At 39.2% G+C, this 19,907-nt stretch overlaps 2 protein-coding genes across 2 annotated transcripts; both read right to left on the bottom strand.

Annotated features, from left to right (window-relative positions):
• Window positions 1-3,429: 3,429 nt before the first annotated feature.
• Window positions 3,430-4,272, bottom strand: LOC150065926 (olfactory receptor 1N1-like). The gene has a single exon (XM_090329209.1). The coding sequence runs from the start codon at window positions 4,270-4,272 to the stop codon at window positions 3,430-3,432; it is 843 nt and encodes a 280-aa protein (XP_090185335.1).
• A 9,537-nt stretch (window positions 4,273-13,809) lies between these two features.
• Window positions 13,810-14,652, bottom strand: LOC150065925 (olfactory receptor 1L4-like). The gene has a single exon (XM_090329390.1). It carries the CDS (start codon window positions 14,650-14,652, stop codon window positions 13,810-13,812), a length of 843 nt encoding a protein of 280 aa, XP_090185516.1.
• Between the last annotated feature and the right edge of the window lie 5,255 nt (window positions 14,653-19,907).

Below are 19,907 nucleotides of genomic sequence, written 5' to 3'. Positions count from 1 at the left end.
CAGGTTCACAATCTGCTTGTGCCTGGCTAGTTTGAATAGGCCAAAATATATTTACATAAAGTGGCATTTAAACACAATTAACAATCCATAAGAAATATCAAAATATATTCATACCCTCTTATTTTTTGGACAATCTGAGATGTGCTTTAATTCCCTCAGGAAAGGAAATCAGTTTAAGACAAAACCTTCTATTTCAAAAATCCTTCTAAATTCTAAAGCAGTTCCACTTTTCCTTATCAAGAGCCAAGCAACCAGGCCAAAGCAGGACTTTTTAAGCAACACACCATTATAAAAAGGGCAATTTTTTTCACAATTCCCCACTCTCTTCTTTTCTTCAAGTTCTTTTAACATTAGTGTCCGTATGAATCTGTCCCATAATACCCAATTACGGTCATTGTTCCAATTGCAACAATGAGGGGCATTAGAACTGAGGTCCATATTCTAGTCATTTACCTCTGAATTTTTAGTTGATGGTCCCAATGGGGACTGTAGTTTTGAGGAAGAAGGTAGAGTTTTCACCCCCCTCCCCCGCAAATTGGGACATATATCATTTTTCCTGGTAGAATAAAATTAAGTGCCATCCATCTACTCAGAAGGCTGAGATCTGAGAATCACAGTTCAAGGCTAGCCCAGGCAGTAAAGTCCATGAGACTGTTATTTACAGTTAACCACCAGAAGACCAGAAATGGTGCTGTGGTTCAAGTGGTAGAGCACTAGCTTTGAGCTGAAGAGCTCAGGGAGAGTGCCCAGGCACAGAGTTTAAGCCCCATGACTGAAAAAAGAGCCATCCAGTTTTCCTATGCTATCTTGCTAGAGGGATTTAACTGTTCTGGCATTATTCTTAGTTTTTGAGTTAAATATTTACCCCTCCACCAGCACTGCCATTCCTTTTTCCCCCTTTCAGACAGTTTTTGGTGAGTTTCACTATGTTTTACACACACACACACACACACACACACACACACACACACACACACACACACACACCATGCTCGTATACCTTCCAATTCCCTTCACCCCTTCATACACTCCTTCTCTCCTTTCCCTTCCTCAGACCCCTTCTTTACAGATCCCCTTTTACATTTTATGTCCCAGTACCATTACTTTTTATTTATTTGAAGTCCTGGGGCTTGAATTCAGGGCCTGGGCACTGTCCTTGGACATCCTTTCCTCAAAGCTAGCGTGCTGCCACTTGAGCCACAGTGCCACTTCTGGCTTTTTCTGTGTATGTGTTGAGGAATTGAACCCAGCGCATGCTAGTCAAGCATGCTACCACTAGGTTACACTCTCGGCCAGTACCATTACTTTTATCACCATAACCCATTGCATTTTGATGTATTTGTTTGCAGTAACTTGGTCAGTTTTATTATCTCTATGAAGATGAGAGACTCAATAGATGAATTATTTCATTATTTTTATTTCAAACTAGAATATTTGTGTTCAGTTTTATAGAAAATAAAATAATCTCTTAAATGTCTTAGTAGCATCTGTCCTTTTCGGTATGTCTGTCCATGGAAGATGCAACTTGTACAATTTCTGAGTCAAGATTGAACATCTAATTTGAGAGTATCATACATTTATTTACTCAGAGACAGTTTCTGGAGCAAATAGCTATTTACCGGACAGAGGAAAGGCCTCACTGAGAAGGTGATACAGGAGAAACATTTTAGTGAAGGGAAGTAAAAGAACAAGATTTGAGAATAATCGGAGCAATAATGTTTCAGGGGAGGACATGAAGAACTAATAGCTTTTTACCCCTCATCCTCTTTTTTTTTGTGATCCTGAGGTTTGAACTCAGGGACTTGTTCTTGCTAGTCAGGTATTTTATCATCAAGAAATTCTTCCAGCCCCCTCTTTTTTGGGGGAGAGGAGGGATGAGTTCTTTGGGGGGGGGGGTTGAGGGCTTAAACTCAGAGTGTGGGTGCTATGACTGAGCCCTTTTGTCCAAGGTAAGCATTCTACTATTCAGCCATAGCTCCATGCCCTCATTTTTGGTGGTTAATTGAGATAAGAGTATCCAGGGCTGGCTTTGAACTGTGATCCTCAGATCTTAGCCTGCATAGCTAGGATTATAGGCTTGAGTCACTGTTGCCCAGATTGGACTAGTTACATTTAAGATGGGTTCTTGAAAACTGGACCATGAGACTGAGCCCTGTACCACCCGTAAAAATCTACTTTAAGTTGTTTGGAGTTGAGATATATATATATATATATATATATATATATAGTTTAATCATAAAGAAAATATTTCATTAGAATTGAAAAGACAAAAATATTGAAAGACATTGACGTGCTTCTAGTATGTTATTAATAGTAGTTATATGTCACTCTACCTGTTTCTGGTATAGTATTAATTATGAAAATATTAATAAAACAAATTGGAGTTTGAAAGTAAAGAATAAAATCTTGTCAGCAATAACTATAACAAAAAATGCCAGTTGCTTTTTCTGTGCCAGTGTCTTATTAAAATACCAGAAATGTGATATAAAACATTTTAATTGGCTGGGAGTTTGGCCTAGTGTTAGAGTGCTTGCCTAGCATGCACGAAGACCTAGTTTCAATTCCTCGGTACCACATGCATAGAAAAAAGCTGGAAGTGGTACTGTGACTCAAGTGGTAGAGCTCTAGCCTTGAGAAAGTCCAAGAACAGTGCTCAGGCCTTGAGCTCAAGCCCAGGACTGGCAAAAACAAAAACAAAAAACAAAAAAGAGCAAAAATAACCTTTTAATCATTGAGTGCTGGTGGCTCACATCTGTAGTCCTAGCTATTCAGAAGGCTGAGATCTGAGGATGCAGTTCAAAGTGAGCTGGGCATGAAAGTAAAAGACACTTATCTCCAATAAACTATCCCAAACCGGAAGTGGTATTGTGGCTCAAGTGGTAGAGCACTAGCCTTGAGCTGAAGAGCTCAGGAACAGCGAGGAGGCCCAGAGTTCAAGCCCTATGACTGACCTCCCCAGCCAAGACAAAACATTTTGATCTTATTTCCTTAGCTTCTTGTTCTATAATATTCTTGGCTTTTCAGACCAAATGTACAATCTCCTACTTTATGAGCAGTTCCTGTGTTAAGAACAATGACCATGAGTGTGTTTTGTTTTAATGCAGAGTTAGAATTGGTCCTAAGTCTAAAGTCTTGACCAACATCCAGCCCTCCTAGTCATGCCAGCATCCCTTGTCCTTGCAGATGACTTTGTAATACTACTTGATCTTCATCCTAGATATTCTCCTACAAACCACAGTTTGTCAGTTGGTACTTTGTGCCCCTTCAATGCTTTAATTAGCTTGAATACATATTCCAGCTGATACAGGTCACTGGTAAAGGGAATGCATGTCATTTGCTTTCTCAAGGCTGCATCTCTGTCTATGGTCAATTGATTTTATAACCAGAACAGCCTATACAGCTTAGCTTTCAGATCTGGAAAAATACTGTTCACAAAGTACAGCTTTTCCCAAAGCCAAACAGTCTCCATAAAGCCCCCTTCATGTCCTTGTTTCTTAGGCTGTAGATGAAAGGATTTAGCATAGGGGTGACCATCGTGTATATAATAGATGCCACCATTCCAGTGTCTGCAGAATAGGAGGATGAAGGCTGGAAATAAACCAGAAATACAGTTCCATAGAAGAGAATGACAACTGTCAGGTGAGAACCACAGGTGGAGAAGACTTTATGCTTCCCCCCAGCAGAGGGAATCCTGAGGATGGTGTGCATGATGTGAGCATAAGAGACCAGGACACAGACAAGAGGGACCACACCCGAGAGGGCGGCATCAGTGAACATCATGAGATGAAAGGTGTGGGTATCTGAGCAGGCAAGTTTAAGGAGGGGGAGAAGATCACAGAAAAAATGTGGGATGGAATGGGAGGCACAGAAAGAGACTTGAGCCATCAGGAGAGTGAGTGAAAAAGCCAGGAGGTTGGAGAAGAGCCAGGATATGGACACCAGCAAGAGGCATCGTTGGGGACACATGATGGTGGTGTAATGGAGAGGAAGGCAGATGGCTACGTAGCGATCATATGCCATCACAGCCAGCAGGAAGTCATCGAGCAGGGCCAATGCCATGAAGAAGAACATCTGTACGAGGCACCCTGTGTGGGAGATGGTGTGGCGCTGTGTGTGGATGTTCACCAGCACTTTAGGGATAATGGTACAGGTGAAGCAGGTGTCAATAAAGGACAGATTTGCCAGGAAGAAGTACATAGGGGTGTGGAGGTGCTGGTCAGAGCCAATGGCCAGGATGATGAGCAGATTCCCCAAGAGGGTGACCAGGTACATTCCCAAGAAGAGCCCAAACAGAAGCGTTTGCTGCCCAGAATGTCCAGAAAATCCCAGAAGCAGGAAATCAGAGACGATAGTTTGATTTCTAATGTCCTTCAAAGGTACAGAAATCAAGGGGAATTCTAGGTAAATTCTAGGCAGAGTCCAAGGATTTTGCTTTTTTCTCTCTTTTCCTTGGGGGAGATTAATGAGACTGGCTAGTGATTATGAAATTCCTTGTTATAGGACTGAGCTTAGTCAATTATTCAATCTCTCTGAATTTCTGTTTCCTAGTTTATACTATGTGTAATGTCTTCATTGAGAATTGAAGCTGCTATTGAGATATGGAAATCAGTTAATCGTGGACCATCATGGTAAAGGTCATTATCATTCATTGTTCAGCATGTTTTACAATATACTTGAAACCCTTAGGCCAGATGCTCTTCATTTCTATTCCTCACATGATTCCTATGCTTGGGATGCTTTTTAGTTCCTTTTGAGCTTTGCTTTTTTTTTTTAAATCTTACCTGATAGATTTGTTGAGAGAACCAAAACCTGGAGTCATTGGTGGTTTCTTCATGAATCATGATGTACAACCAAAATGAGAAATTCTAGCATTCCTGTTTCATGGGGTATAGAGGAAAAAAAGATAATCCAGTAGGTGCAGGTGCTAATGTCATATTTGTTTCATTTGGTGATTAAAATATAGTCTTTTATTATATTCATGTAAGATATTGGTAGATTTTTGCTTTTTATTTATGAAAGCCCAATTAAATACCATTGTGAATTATGTAGAATAAGGGTGGTTCCGAAAGTCTTAGTAAATATTATGCATTTTTATTATTGTTTTTAGTAAAAGAGGATGTTTTGTTTTTATTGTTGTGTCCTGGCAATAGCTTCAGTATTAGCCTTCAAACTGTGAGTTGTCCATATTAAGAGCCTTATCAGCAGTACAATTATGAATGATCATGATACGAATGATCATGATTTTACTCAGAACTATCAATGGAAAAGCATTCTTTTTTTTGAATATCCACAAGTTTCATTATCACTGTCTTTGTTAAGAACATAGACACTTGGGCTTTAGAAAGCCTACACTCAATGGCAAAATACTTATTTAGGCATCTGGAATCCAAGTCTAGATTGGTCAAACAACATCATATGCATATGCTTGTTTATGCATAGATGGACATGAGCCTTAGTGAGTTCTGTTTTCCTTTTCTGTCACTGTACCTTGTTCTTACCTGGAGATGCGGACCAGCTTCACCTGTGCCTCCACTACCAGGAAGATGGAGTTCACCACTCCATAGTCACCCCAAGAACACATGAGGAAGTCACAGAGCTCATCTTGTCTGCTGGAATAGCACTCACCAGAGTCTTATACACCTCATGACATGTCATGCATAGCAGCTGGGCTTTCACATGCATGTCTCCTGGGACTCAATCCCAGAACTGCTAGTTAGACAAGATGGGACAGTAGTCCACTGGCCAGCTGTCCCTACTGGAGCGTGATCCTCTGCATCTCTCCCGTGTCATCGGTGCCTCCAGATTGACCAGGGCTGGGAATAGCTGGGTGACTATTCCTGCTTTTCCCTTGGGTGATCCGTGGGTTGGCTTTGTTGTCCTCAACATTTAAACTGAGCCAAGCTCTTCCCTGCCACAAAAATCAGTGAAATTGACTTTATTTAATTTGTTTATTTAATTTATTAATTTAGTTTATTAATATTTATCCATGAATAAACATAGTGTGTTATGGAGAAGTCCATTCCTGAATTCATGAAGATATTTTCCGTGATAACTAAGAACATAATTTGCCTTAAACAATTAGCTGTTTACTATTATTTATTGTTAATCATGCTGCAGAATGAATCCAGGACCTCCTGATTGCTAGACCATTTACTTTTTTTATTAAGAAATTACATTTACTAAAAAAATACATTACAAAGAAGATGCCATTGTCTGAAATGCCAGAATTAGTCCTTCACTTTATCCATTTGCCTATTCTAAATCATTTTCATCTGTCCCTTGGCCTCTAATTCTTTTGTGTCTCTAATTCTTTTTTTTCATATATTTTTATTGTAATTAATAGAAGGGTTACATTATATTCACCAGATAGAAGGTGCATTACTTCACAGACATTGATACCCTTTCTCATGTCTTGGTCCCCATTTCCCTCCCCCACCACAGCTACTCATGTTGTTTTCCCCCTTCCCTATCCAATTTCAAATAACCAATCAAGACTATATACAATATATCAAATAAGAAGGTGAAATACTGTAACAATATGAGATAACCAAGGGACAGCAAAAGAGATGAGAGATAACATAGTACATTAAGGACAACAATCACTCATCATATGGCTTTTGTTTCTATATCCTGGAGGTCCTTTCGTTTAGCGTCATACTATATGGCCTTATAGACAATTTATGAAGTGTGGGGAGAGGACTACTTATTACTGTTAAGTTTTGCATGACTATACCATATTATGGATTCTGATGGTGCATCTATAGATTTGTTACATTGAAATTATTGGAAAATGCCATTTGTGAATAAAATGAAGATTTCTTTCTTTACAGTACTTATATCTTTTATGTTTCTTATCTTACTGTTCTGCCTGGATTCAAATAAATTGTAAAATAATTGTGGTGACAACTGACATTTTATCTCATTCTTAATTTAGACAGGAGAGATTTCTCTAAATAGTTGTGCAGAGGAGTTTCAACTCAACACACCAATTTATGAGTATAATACATCGTGTTCAGTGTCACTTTTTCCATCTTTCTCCCTCCCCACATGTACCCTAAGTCTGCCATTCCCTTAAGTTACATAGTTCTATTTTCACATATGTGCACTGAATGTTATGACAGTATTCTCCCATCATTCTTCTCTCTGTTTGTTCACATTTCCCCTTTATCCTACACCTCCCTCAGACAAGATATGTTTTAGCCCCTGGTATACATTGTATTGAACTGTCAAAGGAGTTATACCATAGGAATCCACAAACGCTTATATCATATTTAGTTTGATTGTAGACATATGCATATGGTCCTATATGTGATTTCATACATGTTTACATGTGAAACTATAGATACTTTCTACATATATGAAAAAAACATGCATCCTTTGTCTTTCTGATCTTGACTTACTCAATGTAGTTTTTTTCATATTTATCCATTTCCCTGCAAATAACACAATATTCTTCCTGATTGATGAATAAAATACCATTACTATGTTTAATGGAATATATATTGTATATACTACATTTTCTTGATCCACTCATCTGGTGTAGGACATCTGAACTGTTTCTATACGTACTATGCTGAATAGTAGAGCAAGGAACATAGTGTGAGGGTTAGGCTAGGGAGATTTTAATGTCTCACTGTTAAATATAATATTTGCTACATACTTGAAGAAAATATCACCTTTTTAGAATAAGTAGAATTTTCTCAATGTCTCACTGTTAAATATATTTGCTATATACTTGAAGAAAAGATCACCTTTTTTAAAATAAGTAGAATTTTCTCCTGTCCCATTTTTTTTTGCCAGTCCTGGGCTTGAGCTCAGGGCCCGAGCACTGTCCTTGGACTTTCTCAAGGCTAGAGCTCTATCACTTGAGCCTCAGCACCATTTCTGGCTTTTTTCTATGTATGTGGTACCGAGGAATCGAACCCGGGTCTTCATGCATGCTAGGCAAGCACTTTAACCACTAGGCCAATCTCCTGGCCTTATTAAGGATTTTTAATGAGTAGATATTGAATGTGTAAAATAGTTTTACTCACAATTATTGAAATACTTTTGTCCATTTTCTATCAATATATTGAGTTACTTTAATTTTTCAGTTTTATTGACCTTGCATTTTTCAGAATATTCAGGTTAGTTGTGATATATTACAAGTTATGTTTTATTCTGGTGCATTTATATTGATGGGAAAGATTTTTTTACTTCTTTACAGTATTTTTATTGGCATTTGGACATCAAGTTGTTCATAATCTCATGGAGGAAGTTGGTGAATAAGTAATTCCTGTCCCTTATTCTTAAAAGGGCTTTACCCCCACCTCTCTACTAATTTCTTCTATTGGTGTTTAATTTGTTTGAATGCTTTGTATTTTCTGGGTATTTATCCTTTATTGGACAAATAAGTGGCAATTTTTTTTCCAATTGTGCAGGCTACCTCTTCTTTCTTTTGTCTCTTTTGCTGTATAGAAAGTTTTAAATTTGATATAATCTCATTTGTAAATTCTTATTATCTCATGACCATTGGAATCATTGCCTCTTGCCTATGTCTTGGCATGCTTGCCTTAAATTTTCCTCTGATTACTTTACTGTTTCTGGTCTTACCTTATGGTCTTTGAACCATTTTGAGTTGGTTCTGGTACAGTATTCCACATGTGGGTTTCCAGTTTTTCAAGTACACCTTGCTCAAAAATTTGTCTTTCGTCCAGTGTATCTTTTTGGATGTGGCTTGCTTGGTTTATTCCTGAGTTCAAGAAGGGTAAATGGAATTCAGTCAGTCTCTCTCTGTAACTCCTGGTGTGCTTTGGGCATATATTTCCCCAGTTGCTTTATTATATTTATATGTAACCTTAAGATCATGTACACATGTGCTACCTTAGGAAACTTTGAGCCCAACTTTGAAGTCAGTTGCCACTTTTGTCTAGGGAAAGCATAAAGAGGCATTATTGTTGGACAGGCTGCTGCTGGAAGGAATGTGATCCTTGGCATAGTGTGCTGTGGTGTGTTCTGCTGCTGCTGCTTCTGTCCCTAGACAGGGAGCTTGGCATAAGCAAGAGATCCATTCCTACCATGACTCAGATTTTCCTGTGGCCTGCTTAAACTGGAGAACCAGCATCGCTGCCCTGTATTCTATTCCATTGGTTTACATGTCTGTTTTATGGCACTGCCAGGCTGTTTTGGTTGCTACGTCTACTCATTTTATAGTTAACATACAATAATAAAAAAGTCAGATGAGGTAGAAATGATTTCTTTCCAGATTTATTTGTATAACATTGTGCTGTAGAAATTTCTACCTAGAGATTTTTTAAAAATCTATTTTATTTTTTATTGTTGGGATAATGTATAGAGGGGTTACAGTAACATTTGTCAGATAGTAGATCCATTACTTCTCACACATTGATACCCCTTCTCATGTTTTTCTCCCCCTTTCCCTCCTCCCACCCCCTCCCAATCATATTTTCCCCTTTGATTTCCTATTTAAAATAAACAAACACAAGTAACAAAGTCAGATACAGTAACAATATGAGATTAACCAAAAGGCAAAAAAAAGAGAAGAGAAATAACATATTTTGGCCACTAGGCCAAACTCCTGGTCTCTCATCCCTTCCTTTGCATGCTTTTTTAAAAATTGTTACAGCAATTGTTTTCCGCATCATTATTGAATTTAGAAAATATGAAATCAATCCAGATGTCCTTCAATGGATGACTGGATCAAAAATGTAGTATATATGAGCAATTTTACTTATCCATTAGAGAGAATGACATTGTACTATTGAAAAGACCTGGAAAAATTATGTTAAATGAAATAAGTCTGGGCTAGAGAGATAAAGGATGGGACCAGGAGTTTGGTCTAATGGACCTGGGTTTGATTCCTCAGTACCACATTAAGTAGAAAAAGTCGGATGTGGTGCTGTGGCTCAAGTAGTAGAGCAATAGCCTTGAGGAAAGCCCAAGGACAGTGCTCAGGCCCCGAGTTTAGTCCCCAGGACTGGCAAAAAAAATAAAAAATAAAATAGAAAACTCATTTCTTCCCAGAAGCTACAAAGTATCTCAAAGACGTACTTTAAGGAAGCAATGTGTGCCATTTCAGCCTCACAATGGTGGAGGTGGCAGGTGTGCCCAGTCCAAACGGTGTGGTTGGACACAGGGTCGGTGCCCCAAAAGAGTGCTAAGTTTCTGCTGCACATGCTTAAGAACGCAGAGAGTAATGCTGACCTGAAGGGTTTAGATGTAGACTCCCTGGTGAACGTCCAGGTGAACAAAGCACCCAAGAAGCGCTGAGGAACTTACAGAGCCTGTGGTAGAATTAACCCATACATGAGCTCCCCGTGCCAGATTGAGATGGTCCTTACTGAAAAGGAGCAAAAGTGTTCCTAAACCAGAAGAGGAAGTTGCACAGAAGAAAAAAGGTATCCCAAAAGAAACTGAAGAAACAAAAACTTATGGCATAAAATAAATGCAAATGAATTAATGTTGGTTATCATTCTTTTATAAAAAAAAAGGATGCATGATTTTCCTTATATATAGAAGCTAGATTTAGCTATAAACTTTTAAGTAAATATGTTGGGTGGTTTGTAAGGATGTACAAATATATTCACTGAAATATGGAAGATTCAAGAAAGAACGGAAACAGTGCAATCCCTAAGAAAGGCAAAGCCAAAGTTCAACGAAAATAAGCACCAAGAAACAGGTACTTGAAAGAGATGGGATGGGGCTCACAGGAAAAAGGGGAAAATGAATGAAGAGAAGAAGGGGGGGAGAAAGAAATCAATAATTCAATGTAGATAGGTGTAGGTAGGGAAGGGATGGGTGAGGATATTGAAAGGGGTGAAAATGACTGGATGTATTATGTTCACAACTTCTTTGTTAAGTGGAAACTCTTTTGTATAACTTCTTTTTTTTTTTCTTGTCTTCATGGAGCTTGAACTCAAGGCCTGGGCACTGTCCCTGAGCTCTTCAGCTTAAGGTTAGTGCTCTACCACTTTGAGTCACAGCATCATTTCCAGTTTTCTGGTGACTAACTGGAGATGAGTCTCACAGATTCGTGCCCAGGCTGGCTTTGAAACAAGATCCTCAGATCTCAACCTCCTGAGTAGATAGGGTTACAGGTGTGAGCCACCAGTACCCAGCTTGTGTCACTTCTTAAAGATAACTAGAAAGTTTAAAAGATATATGTTTAATCAATTACTGTAAATGTATAAAAGCTAAAATAGATTTGTCTGCTTTTCATTATTGTTTTATTACTTTTTACTCGTGTGCTTTTGTGACTTTTTCATTATTGAAAAAAATGTAGATTTGTTATATTACTGTAGTAAATGAGAGTTGTTTTTTGGATTACATGAATCTTCATAGTTAAATAATCTCTTGAATTCTATTTGTTTGATAGCAATAGATCTATACTAATATTTTAATGACATTATTGAGCTCTTTTATTTCTTCTGTATTTTATGTATTTTGAGTAAACATTTTATTTAGGAGGTTTTGTTATAACAAGCAGAAAATGGACAAATCTATTCAATCATGAATTTTCTTACACTGACCTTGCCCATATTATCAACATACTGATCACAAAACAGAATGTGATAAACACACTAAAATTTTTTTGCCAGTCCTGGGCCTTGAACTCAGGGCCTGGGCACTGTTCTTGGGCTTTCTCAAAGCTAGAGCTCTACCACTTGAGCCACAGTACCATTTCTTTTTTTCCATATTTATTGTAATTAATAGAAGGGTTACATTATATTCACCAGAAAGAAGGTGCATTACTTCACAGACGTTGATACCCTTTCTCATGTCTTTGTCCCCATTTCCCTCCCCCAATCCATGCCCCTCATCTTGTTTTCCCCCCTTCCCTATCCAATTTCAAATAACCAAATATGTATATATACAATATATCAGATAAGGTGAAATACTGTAACAATATGAGATAGTCAAGGGACAGCAAAAGAGATGAGAGATAACATAGTACCTTAAGGACAACAATCACTCCCATTATATGCACAGCACCATTTCTGGCTTGTTTCTATGTATGTGGTACCGAGGAATAGAAAACCCGGGTCTTCATGCATGCTAGGCAAGCACTCTACCACTAGGCTAAACTCCCAGCCCCACACTAGAATTTTGATTCCATGCCTATCTGAGTGACAGCATTTATAATTACTAATATGTACAAATATAGCACAAATGCTATGGAAATTGTTTACAGAAATTGAAAGAGTGGTGATAAGAGTGAAACAACTTCAAATGGATGATTTCAAAGTAATATCTAGTTGTATTAAAATAATATAGTTCATGAATGAAAAATTATGTTGCCTAGTTGCATGTCTTTCATATAGAGAGGGATTTTGTAGTTGTAATTGCATGTTAAAGTAGTTAGAGAAAGGAAGATATCTTGATTTGATAATATACAAAATAATAATGCACAATATGATACTATAGTTAACAGAGACAAGAAGACAAAGACAAAGGTATAATGACATCTTTAATATAAAATGCCTATATAAGTCAGTAAAAATTCAAATTTGATAATGGACCAATGAAAGGAACACACTGTAAGAGAATGCTCACACAAGTGAACAGATGCAGGAGAATGTTCCCTTGCTAATCCAAGAAGATGACATTTTGGTTTTTCTGTTATTATGACTAAGGAGATCAAAAATCTTAGAGGATGTTGATAAAAGGCACCCTCAATATTTATATTTTGACAAAATAAACAAATCCCCCCCTAAATGTTTTACTTGAGCTCCTACTTCTGAACATACAAATGTAAATAGACTATGAAAGCAAAAACTTTTTTGCCAGATCTTTTGCCAAATTATTATAACATTGGAAGCTCATAAACCCTATAAGTAATCTGATAGTAGTGAGATAAGACAGTTATCACAAATGTATCTTCTTGTGTAATTTTAGAGACTAAAGTCTTAGGAAGATATAATGATAATTAGGATGTGACTCATCGTATAAGATATAATAAACAGGTGTATCTGACTGTGCCTACAGTTATTTTCTCCACAAAGTAAAAGACAAAATAATAAGACGTAGATGGGAGATAAATTATTTTCATTGGTGGTGGGTTTTAAATGGTGGAATGTGATTATCTTCTTCATCTTTCTATGCTCCTATGTATTTAAATAAGTTGGCTATAGTCAATATGGTACTGTAATACAGGCAACAAGATGATTTAAAAACTAAAGAACCCATGATTGGGCCTCATAACTAATAGCCACTTACTCTTAGAGTCTTCATATCAATCCCCAGGTAGGTGACTTGGATGTATCCACTGAGTGGTTTGTGTCTAGTTTTTTTTCTAGAATTATTTTCCTCTTATCTCTAGAAGATTGTATGTCTTCTTGGTTCAGCTTTCTCCAAGTAAGGGTCAGTCTCTGCACATGAGCTGGGCCTGGAAATGATTCCTAAAGCTGGCCTCACTTGACTCTTGTCAGGTTTTTGTCAGTGCTTCTTGTGGTTTGGGGAGACCTCTTTATTATAGGCAGAGTTGTCAACTGAACTTCTAGATACCAGGTGTTTTAGATGCCACTCTTCTAGTGGTTCTCAGCTCCTGGTTTGAAATCTGCTCAGAAACCAGAATTTACTTACCCAGTCACCCTTAAGGCCGATCCCTGACTCCTGGATTAAGCTCTGTTCTTCATCAGTAGGTTAGGTCCTATTGTAGTCCTTCCATGTCAACATTCTCAGCCTGTCACACCTGCTTATCAGCTGAGGATCCATTCTTCATTGAATCTGAGAGCTCCAACAACCATAGCAGAGGAGTCTAGTTTAGAGAATTTCAAAATACCTGTTGGTTGAGCCTTGAGGAGGTGCCTTTTACTGAGTATAGCATTTTCCTAAGCCACAGAGTCTCCACAAAGCCTCTTTCATGTCCCTCTTCCTCAGGCTGTAGATGAAAGGATTTAGCATAGGAGTTACCATGGTATATATCACAGACAGAACCATCCCAGTGTCTGCTGAGTAGGTAGATGATGGCTGGAAATAGACCAGAAAGAGTGTCCCATAGAAGAGAATAACAATTGTCAGATGAGAACCACACGTGGAGAAGACTTTGTGTTTTCCCTCAGCAGAGGGAATTCTGAAGATAGTGTGAATGATGTGGGCATAAGAGACCAGGACACAGGTGAATGGGATCATGCCCGAGAAAACCGCTTCAGTTAACATTGTGACCTGAAAGCTATGGGTGTCTGAACAGGCAAGTTTGAGGATTGGAGGTACATCACAGAAAAAGTGGGGGATGGAATGGGAGGCACAGAAGGAAAACTGAGCGATCATAAGAATAAGTGAGAGGGCCAGGAGGTTGGAGAAGAGCCAGGATGTGGCCACTAGAACCAGGCAGCACTGGGGACGCATGATCATGGTGTAATGCAGAGGAAGGCAGACTGCCACGTAGCGATCGTATGCCATCACAGCCAGCAGGAAGTCATCCAGCAGTGTCAACGCCATGAAGAAGAACATCTGCACCAAGCATCCAGTGTGAGAGATGGTGAGGCGCTGTGTGTGGATGCTCACCAGCACTGAGGGGGCAATGGTGCAGGTAAAGCAGGTCTCAGTGAAGGAAAGGCTGGCCAGGAAGAAGTACATAGGAGTATGGAGGTGCTGGTCAGAGCCAATGGCCAGGATAATGAGCAGATTCCCCAAGAGAGAGACCAGGTACATTCCCAAGAAGAGCCCAAACAGAAGAGACTGCTTCTCTGGATGCTCAGAGAAGCCTAGGAGCAGGAAATCAGAGAGGGTACTTTGGTTTCTCATTTTTATTAGAGCAGAAGAGTTAGGGGAAATATGATTGAAATTATATATAACATATTTATGTATGTTGTATATTCACATATACTTCAAAATATGTATTATTCCAGGCTCCTTATCTATTTTCCATGATCTTAACTGTCGCAGAAATGCCTTGGTGTTTCTTGGTGCAGGCATCTAAGCACATTCTCTGGATAAGGATAATGGAAGATCTTGTTGGAGGTGAATTTTGTATTTCAGTGGCCTAGTCAGTTGTCCTGTGGCTCCCCTAGCTTGGCTGATAGAGGAGATTAGCCCAGAAGAAACTCCTTAAGTCTTAATGTCCTCTTTCTTCTTTGTTTTAAATAAAAGGTATGCATTTACTAGAAAATTAAACTGAGGTGTCTGTGTGTGTGTGTGTGTGTGTGTGTGTGTGTGTGTGTGTGTGTGTGTGTTGGAGGAGAACAGTTGGCACTTAGATATTCTAGAAGTACCTGCCTTTTTTACATTGTTGTTATTTTGAAGATGACTCAAATGAGCTAATGTGGAATAGCTTTATGTAATCAAAAGCATTTTACAAATAGGGGCTCCCACTACAAGCATCCTCATGGAAAGCACTGCCCGTACCCTCAGTCATCAGGAATGTTGTGTTTGGTTCTTACAGGCTAGATGGTATGCTTTCTGTCCTGGGTATGCAAAGCTCTTCAGTGCACACACATATACACGCTCACCTCTGTGAGACTCAGTTGTTTTGTCTGTAAATAAGCACTGTGACAAAGAAGCGTTTAAAGTGTGGCAAGTCATTGTTCATGTTAGCAGTAGCATATAAAATGCAACCTGAGATTTATTATTCACTGAAACATGTTAGATGATGTATGTACATGCCTTCCAGTTCTAAAGGTCAATTCCATTTCATATTTTGGGTAAATTACTCACTTCCTGTGGTCCTCATTTCATTCATTTGTGAGATGTGTCCATCAATTCACTACATTGTGTTGCAAGTGTTACGGTGTTAGAATTAACTGGAGGATTTTTTTTTATCAAGACTTATGAATCTTCTGATACATGGAGTTTAATCATAAGGGAGGTACTTAATGGATAGATGGGAGAGAGACCAAAAAGAAAACCACTTTGAAATGAGAAATGCTTGGAAAGTGGCATAGATTCTGAAAGCTACTCATGATTTTGTGAGCCAAGTAGAGTGTCCATACACAATAGAGAGGGTGGCCCTGAACATTGTCTTTCTAGTTGTGATGTCTAGTTGTGACTGTTCTGTACTGCCTTCATATTAAATCAGTGCTATGCTCATGATGACCAGGAAAGCATGCATTTTTCTGACAGTAAGGCAGAAGCCAAAGTGAGAAAAGGAGAAAGGAATGAGGGAGAATGTATATGTATGAGAAAGAGATGAGGGGAGAAGGAGAAGCAGAGAGAAAAAGACAGACAGACAGATAGACAGACAGAGACAGAGAGAAGAGGAGAAGAAGGAGGAGGAAGAGGAAGATGAATAAGATAAAGAAGAAGAAAAGGAGGAGGAGGAGAAGGAGGAGGAGGAGGAGGAGGAGGGGGAGGAGAAGGAAGAGGAGGAGGAGAAGAAGGAGGAGGAGGAGGAGGAGGTAGGATGAAGGAGAAGGAGAAGGAGGAGGAGGAGGAGGAGAAGAAGAAGAGGAAGAAGAAGAAGAAGAAGAAGAAGAAGAAGAAGAAGAAGAAGAAGAAGAAGAAGAAGAAGAAGAAGAAGAGGAGGAGGAGGAGGAGGAAGAAGAAAACAAGATCTCCCATTTTTACTTTCTCTCACTTAGAAATTATAGCTACCAACTCTTACCTTGAATGTAGCCTTCTCAGAAGCTGTCACCATCACCATGTAGACTCTCCCAGTGTGACTTCGCTTCTCCCACAAAGGATTAGTGGGAACCTCAGTGTTCTCTGTTACCTTAACATCAGGAAGAACAAGAGTAGGATGAAGCAAGCTGTCTTCAGGCACAGGAGCCAGGAAGAACTGTGAGGTTTTCACATGCAGTGTCTCCTGGGACCCAATCCCAGATCTGGCATTTAGAGAGAAGATGAGGCAAATGTCTAGGTCCAGCCATCCCCTCTAGGGCCTGAACTTCTGAGCCTACCAATGTTAGCATCATCTCTGTTTCCAAATAGCAGGTGTGTGGAGCCTGAGACCAATACTTCTGATAGTCCTTCCTTGGGCAAACAAGTTGTAGAGCTCACCCCCCACCCAATCTTGACATGGGGCTCCAAACTACATTCCAGCCCCCATGAGGAAAACTGCTCCGCTCATAGCCAGTAATTAGAAGGGATCTGGGCTGGGCATTACAATCATTGCCTTCAAAATGTTTCCAGTTCCTCTGTATGGGAAAAGTGAGCAGACATGTTGTCTATGACTTCACAGGATACAGAAATTACTTGGGCCAGCAGAGGTCATCTGAGAGGTCATTGGGGATGAGTCATGCATAGTTATTTTAAATTTTATTATACATTATATGGTTCTTGTTTCTATATCCTGGAGGTCCTTACATTTAGCCTCATCCTATATGTTCTTATGTATCTAGGTTTTTCCCTATTGTAAACCTCTGCTAGGAGAGTCCAAGGTTTCTACTAATTATGACAAATGAGAGAAACCATTGAGCCTATGTTCCTTTGAGTCTGGCTTACTTCACTTAATAAGATTTTTTCCCAAGTCTTTCCATTTCCTTACAAATGGGGCGATGTCATTCTTTCTGATGGCTGCATAGAATTCCATTGTGTATAAATACCACATCTTCTTTATTCAGTCATCTACTGAGGGGCATCTGGGTTGGTTCCATACCTTTGCTGTGGTAAATAGTGCTGCAGTGAACATCGTTGTGCTGGTGGATTTAGTATGTCCTTGTTTCTGGATAAACCTTGTTTGGGTAAATGCCAAGTAGTGGAATTGCTGGGTCATAGGGGAGCTCTATGTTTAGTCTTTTGAGGAACTGCCATACTGCTTTCCATAGTGGTTGAACAAGTTTGCACTTCCACCAACAGTATAGTAGTGATCCCTCCTGGCCACATCCCCACCAGCATCTGTTGCTATTAGATTTCTTGATTATGGCCATTCTAACTGGAGTGAGGTGGAATCTCAAAGTTGTTTTGATTTGCATTTCATGGCCAGAGATGTCAAGCATTTCTTCATGTCTTACCCCCTTTCAATCCACCCCTTCTCTTACTTTTCTTAATTTTATGGTATGTACAATTGACTTATTTATTTGTCTGTTTTTGTCAATCATGGGCCTGGACTCTGTCCCTGAGCTTTTTTGCTCAAGGCTAATGCTCTACCACTTGACCCACAGCTTTATGTGCTTGTGTGTGTGTGTGTGTGTGTGTGTGTGTGTGTGTGTGTGTGTGTGTGTGTGTGTATGTGCGCTTATCTGGAATTAAGAGTCTTGTAGACTTTCCTGCCTAGACTAACTTTGGACTGTGATACTAGTTCTTAGTCTCCTAAGTAGCTCAGATTACAGGTATGAGCTACCAGTGCCCAACCTGAACATCCTTTGTGTATGTGGAGAGGGTACCCCACTAGTCATAAGTATTAGATCCACGTCACAGCTCACTCATTAGCTTAGCTAGGTGATTGTAGGCAAGCACTTTAATCTCTGTAGGTTTTTCTTTCCTTTTTTAAAATATAAAAGAATATGTCAGGAATGGCAAATATATTACATTTGTGCAACCAAGACTCACCCCTTTTCAGCACTGTCAACAGACATACTTCCTCTCCACATCTAAGGCTTCAGAAATGATTTTGGTTCATTACTTTACATCCTATCAGTTGTTTAAAACTAGCTTCCTTGGAATAAACCACTCACATTCCTACTGAATTTTAAAAATTTTGGAGCAAAAAATAAAAATGAAGTGAATCTCTTTAAAAAATGAAGGGTTGGAGCATGGGAGTTAGAGAAACATTTTGAGACATGGTATCTTTAGTAATAAATTAGCTGAGTGCAGTGAATCATGCCTATAATCCTAAATACTCATAAGGCTGAGATCTGAGGATCATGGTTCAAAGCCAGCCCAGGCATGAAAGTCCACGAGACTCTTATCTCCAATTAACTACCAGAAAACTGGAAGTTGTGCTGTGGCTCAATGTGATAGAGTGATAGCCTTGAATTGAAGAGCTCAGGGACAGTGCCCAGGCCAAGTTCAAGCCCCATGACCATCATCAACAACAAAAAGAATAAATTATTATTCCTTTGTTCTAGTATTGATATATTAGTGATAGTCTAACAATTTATTTCAGCAGAAATGGCTAGGAAATAAGATATTTGTTGGTATTGCTTTTTTTTTTTGTCAGTCATGGGACGTGAACTCTGGTCCTGATTGGTGTCTATGATCTGGTCAGCTCAAGGCTAGTGCTCTGCCACTTGAGCCACAATACCACTTCTGGTTTTCTGGTGGTTAAGCAGAGATAGGAGTCTCTTGGATTTTAGTGCCCAGTCTGGCTTTGAACCGAGATCTTCAGATCTCAGCCTCCTGAGTGGTTTGTATTACTTTTATATCGAGTTAAGTTAGATTTTTTTTTTGCCAGTCCTGGCTTGAACTCAGGGCCTGGGCTTTCTCACGGCTAGAGCTCTACCACTTGAGTCACAGCACTACTTCCGACCTTTTCTATGTATGTGGTACCAATGAATCGAACCTGGGTCTTTGTGTATGCTAGGCAAGCGCTCTACCACTAGGCCAAACTCCCTGCCAAGTTAGACTATTTTTATGGATGAGAGAACAATTCCATTATACCTAAAGTCAGAACATTTTTCTATTGTGAGCTTATATCATAAATATCTTTCAGTCTTTTTGTGCACACATTTACGTTTCCCTACAGTGTGTACCAAGGAATAGAATCTTTTTTTTTGACAGTACTGGGGCTTGAACTCATGGCCTGGGGATTGTCCTTGGACACATTTTGCTCAAGGCTGGCACTCTGTCACTTGAGCCACAGTGCCACTTCTGGCGTTTTCTACGTATGTGGTTCTGGGGAATCAAAATCAGGGTTACGTACATGCTAGGTGAGCACATTAGCACTAGGCCATGTTCCTGGCCACGGAACAGAAATTTTCACTGGGTCATTGATCAGTGCATTGGTTCAGGTTGTCTTAGAAGCAGGTGCCAGGATGTGATCATTTGAGTTAGTTTGGGTTTATCAGAGGAAAACAATAGCTAGGATACAC

The sequence above is a fragment of the Megascapheus bottae genome, chromosome 3 (genome assembly GCF_031878675.1).
Source record: "Megascapheus bottae isolate mThoBot1 chromosome 3, mThoBot2.hap1, whole genome shotgun sequence".
NCBI lineage: Eukaryota > Metazoa > Chordata > Mammalia > Rodentia > Geomyidae > Megascapheus > Megascapheus bottae.
Note: the sequence above shows the minus strand (reverse complement) of the source record. Positions and strands in the feature narration are given on the sequence as shown.

Bases quoted from the DNA above. Each gene is read 5' to 3' on its own strand.
- LOC150065926 (XM_090329209.1), bottom strand. From the start codon at position 4,272: ATGTACCTGGTCACCCTCTTGGGGAATCTGCTCATCATCCTGGCCATT.
- LOC150065925 (XM_090329390.1), bottom strand. From the start codon at position 14,652: ATGTACCTGGTCTCTCTCTTGGGGAATCTGCTCATTATCCTGGCCATT.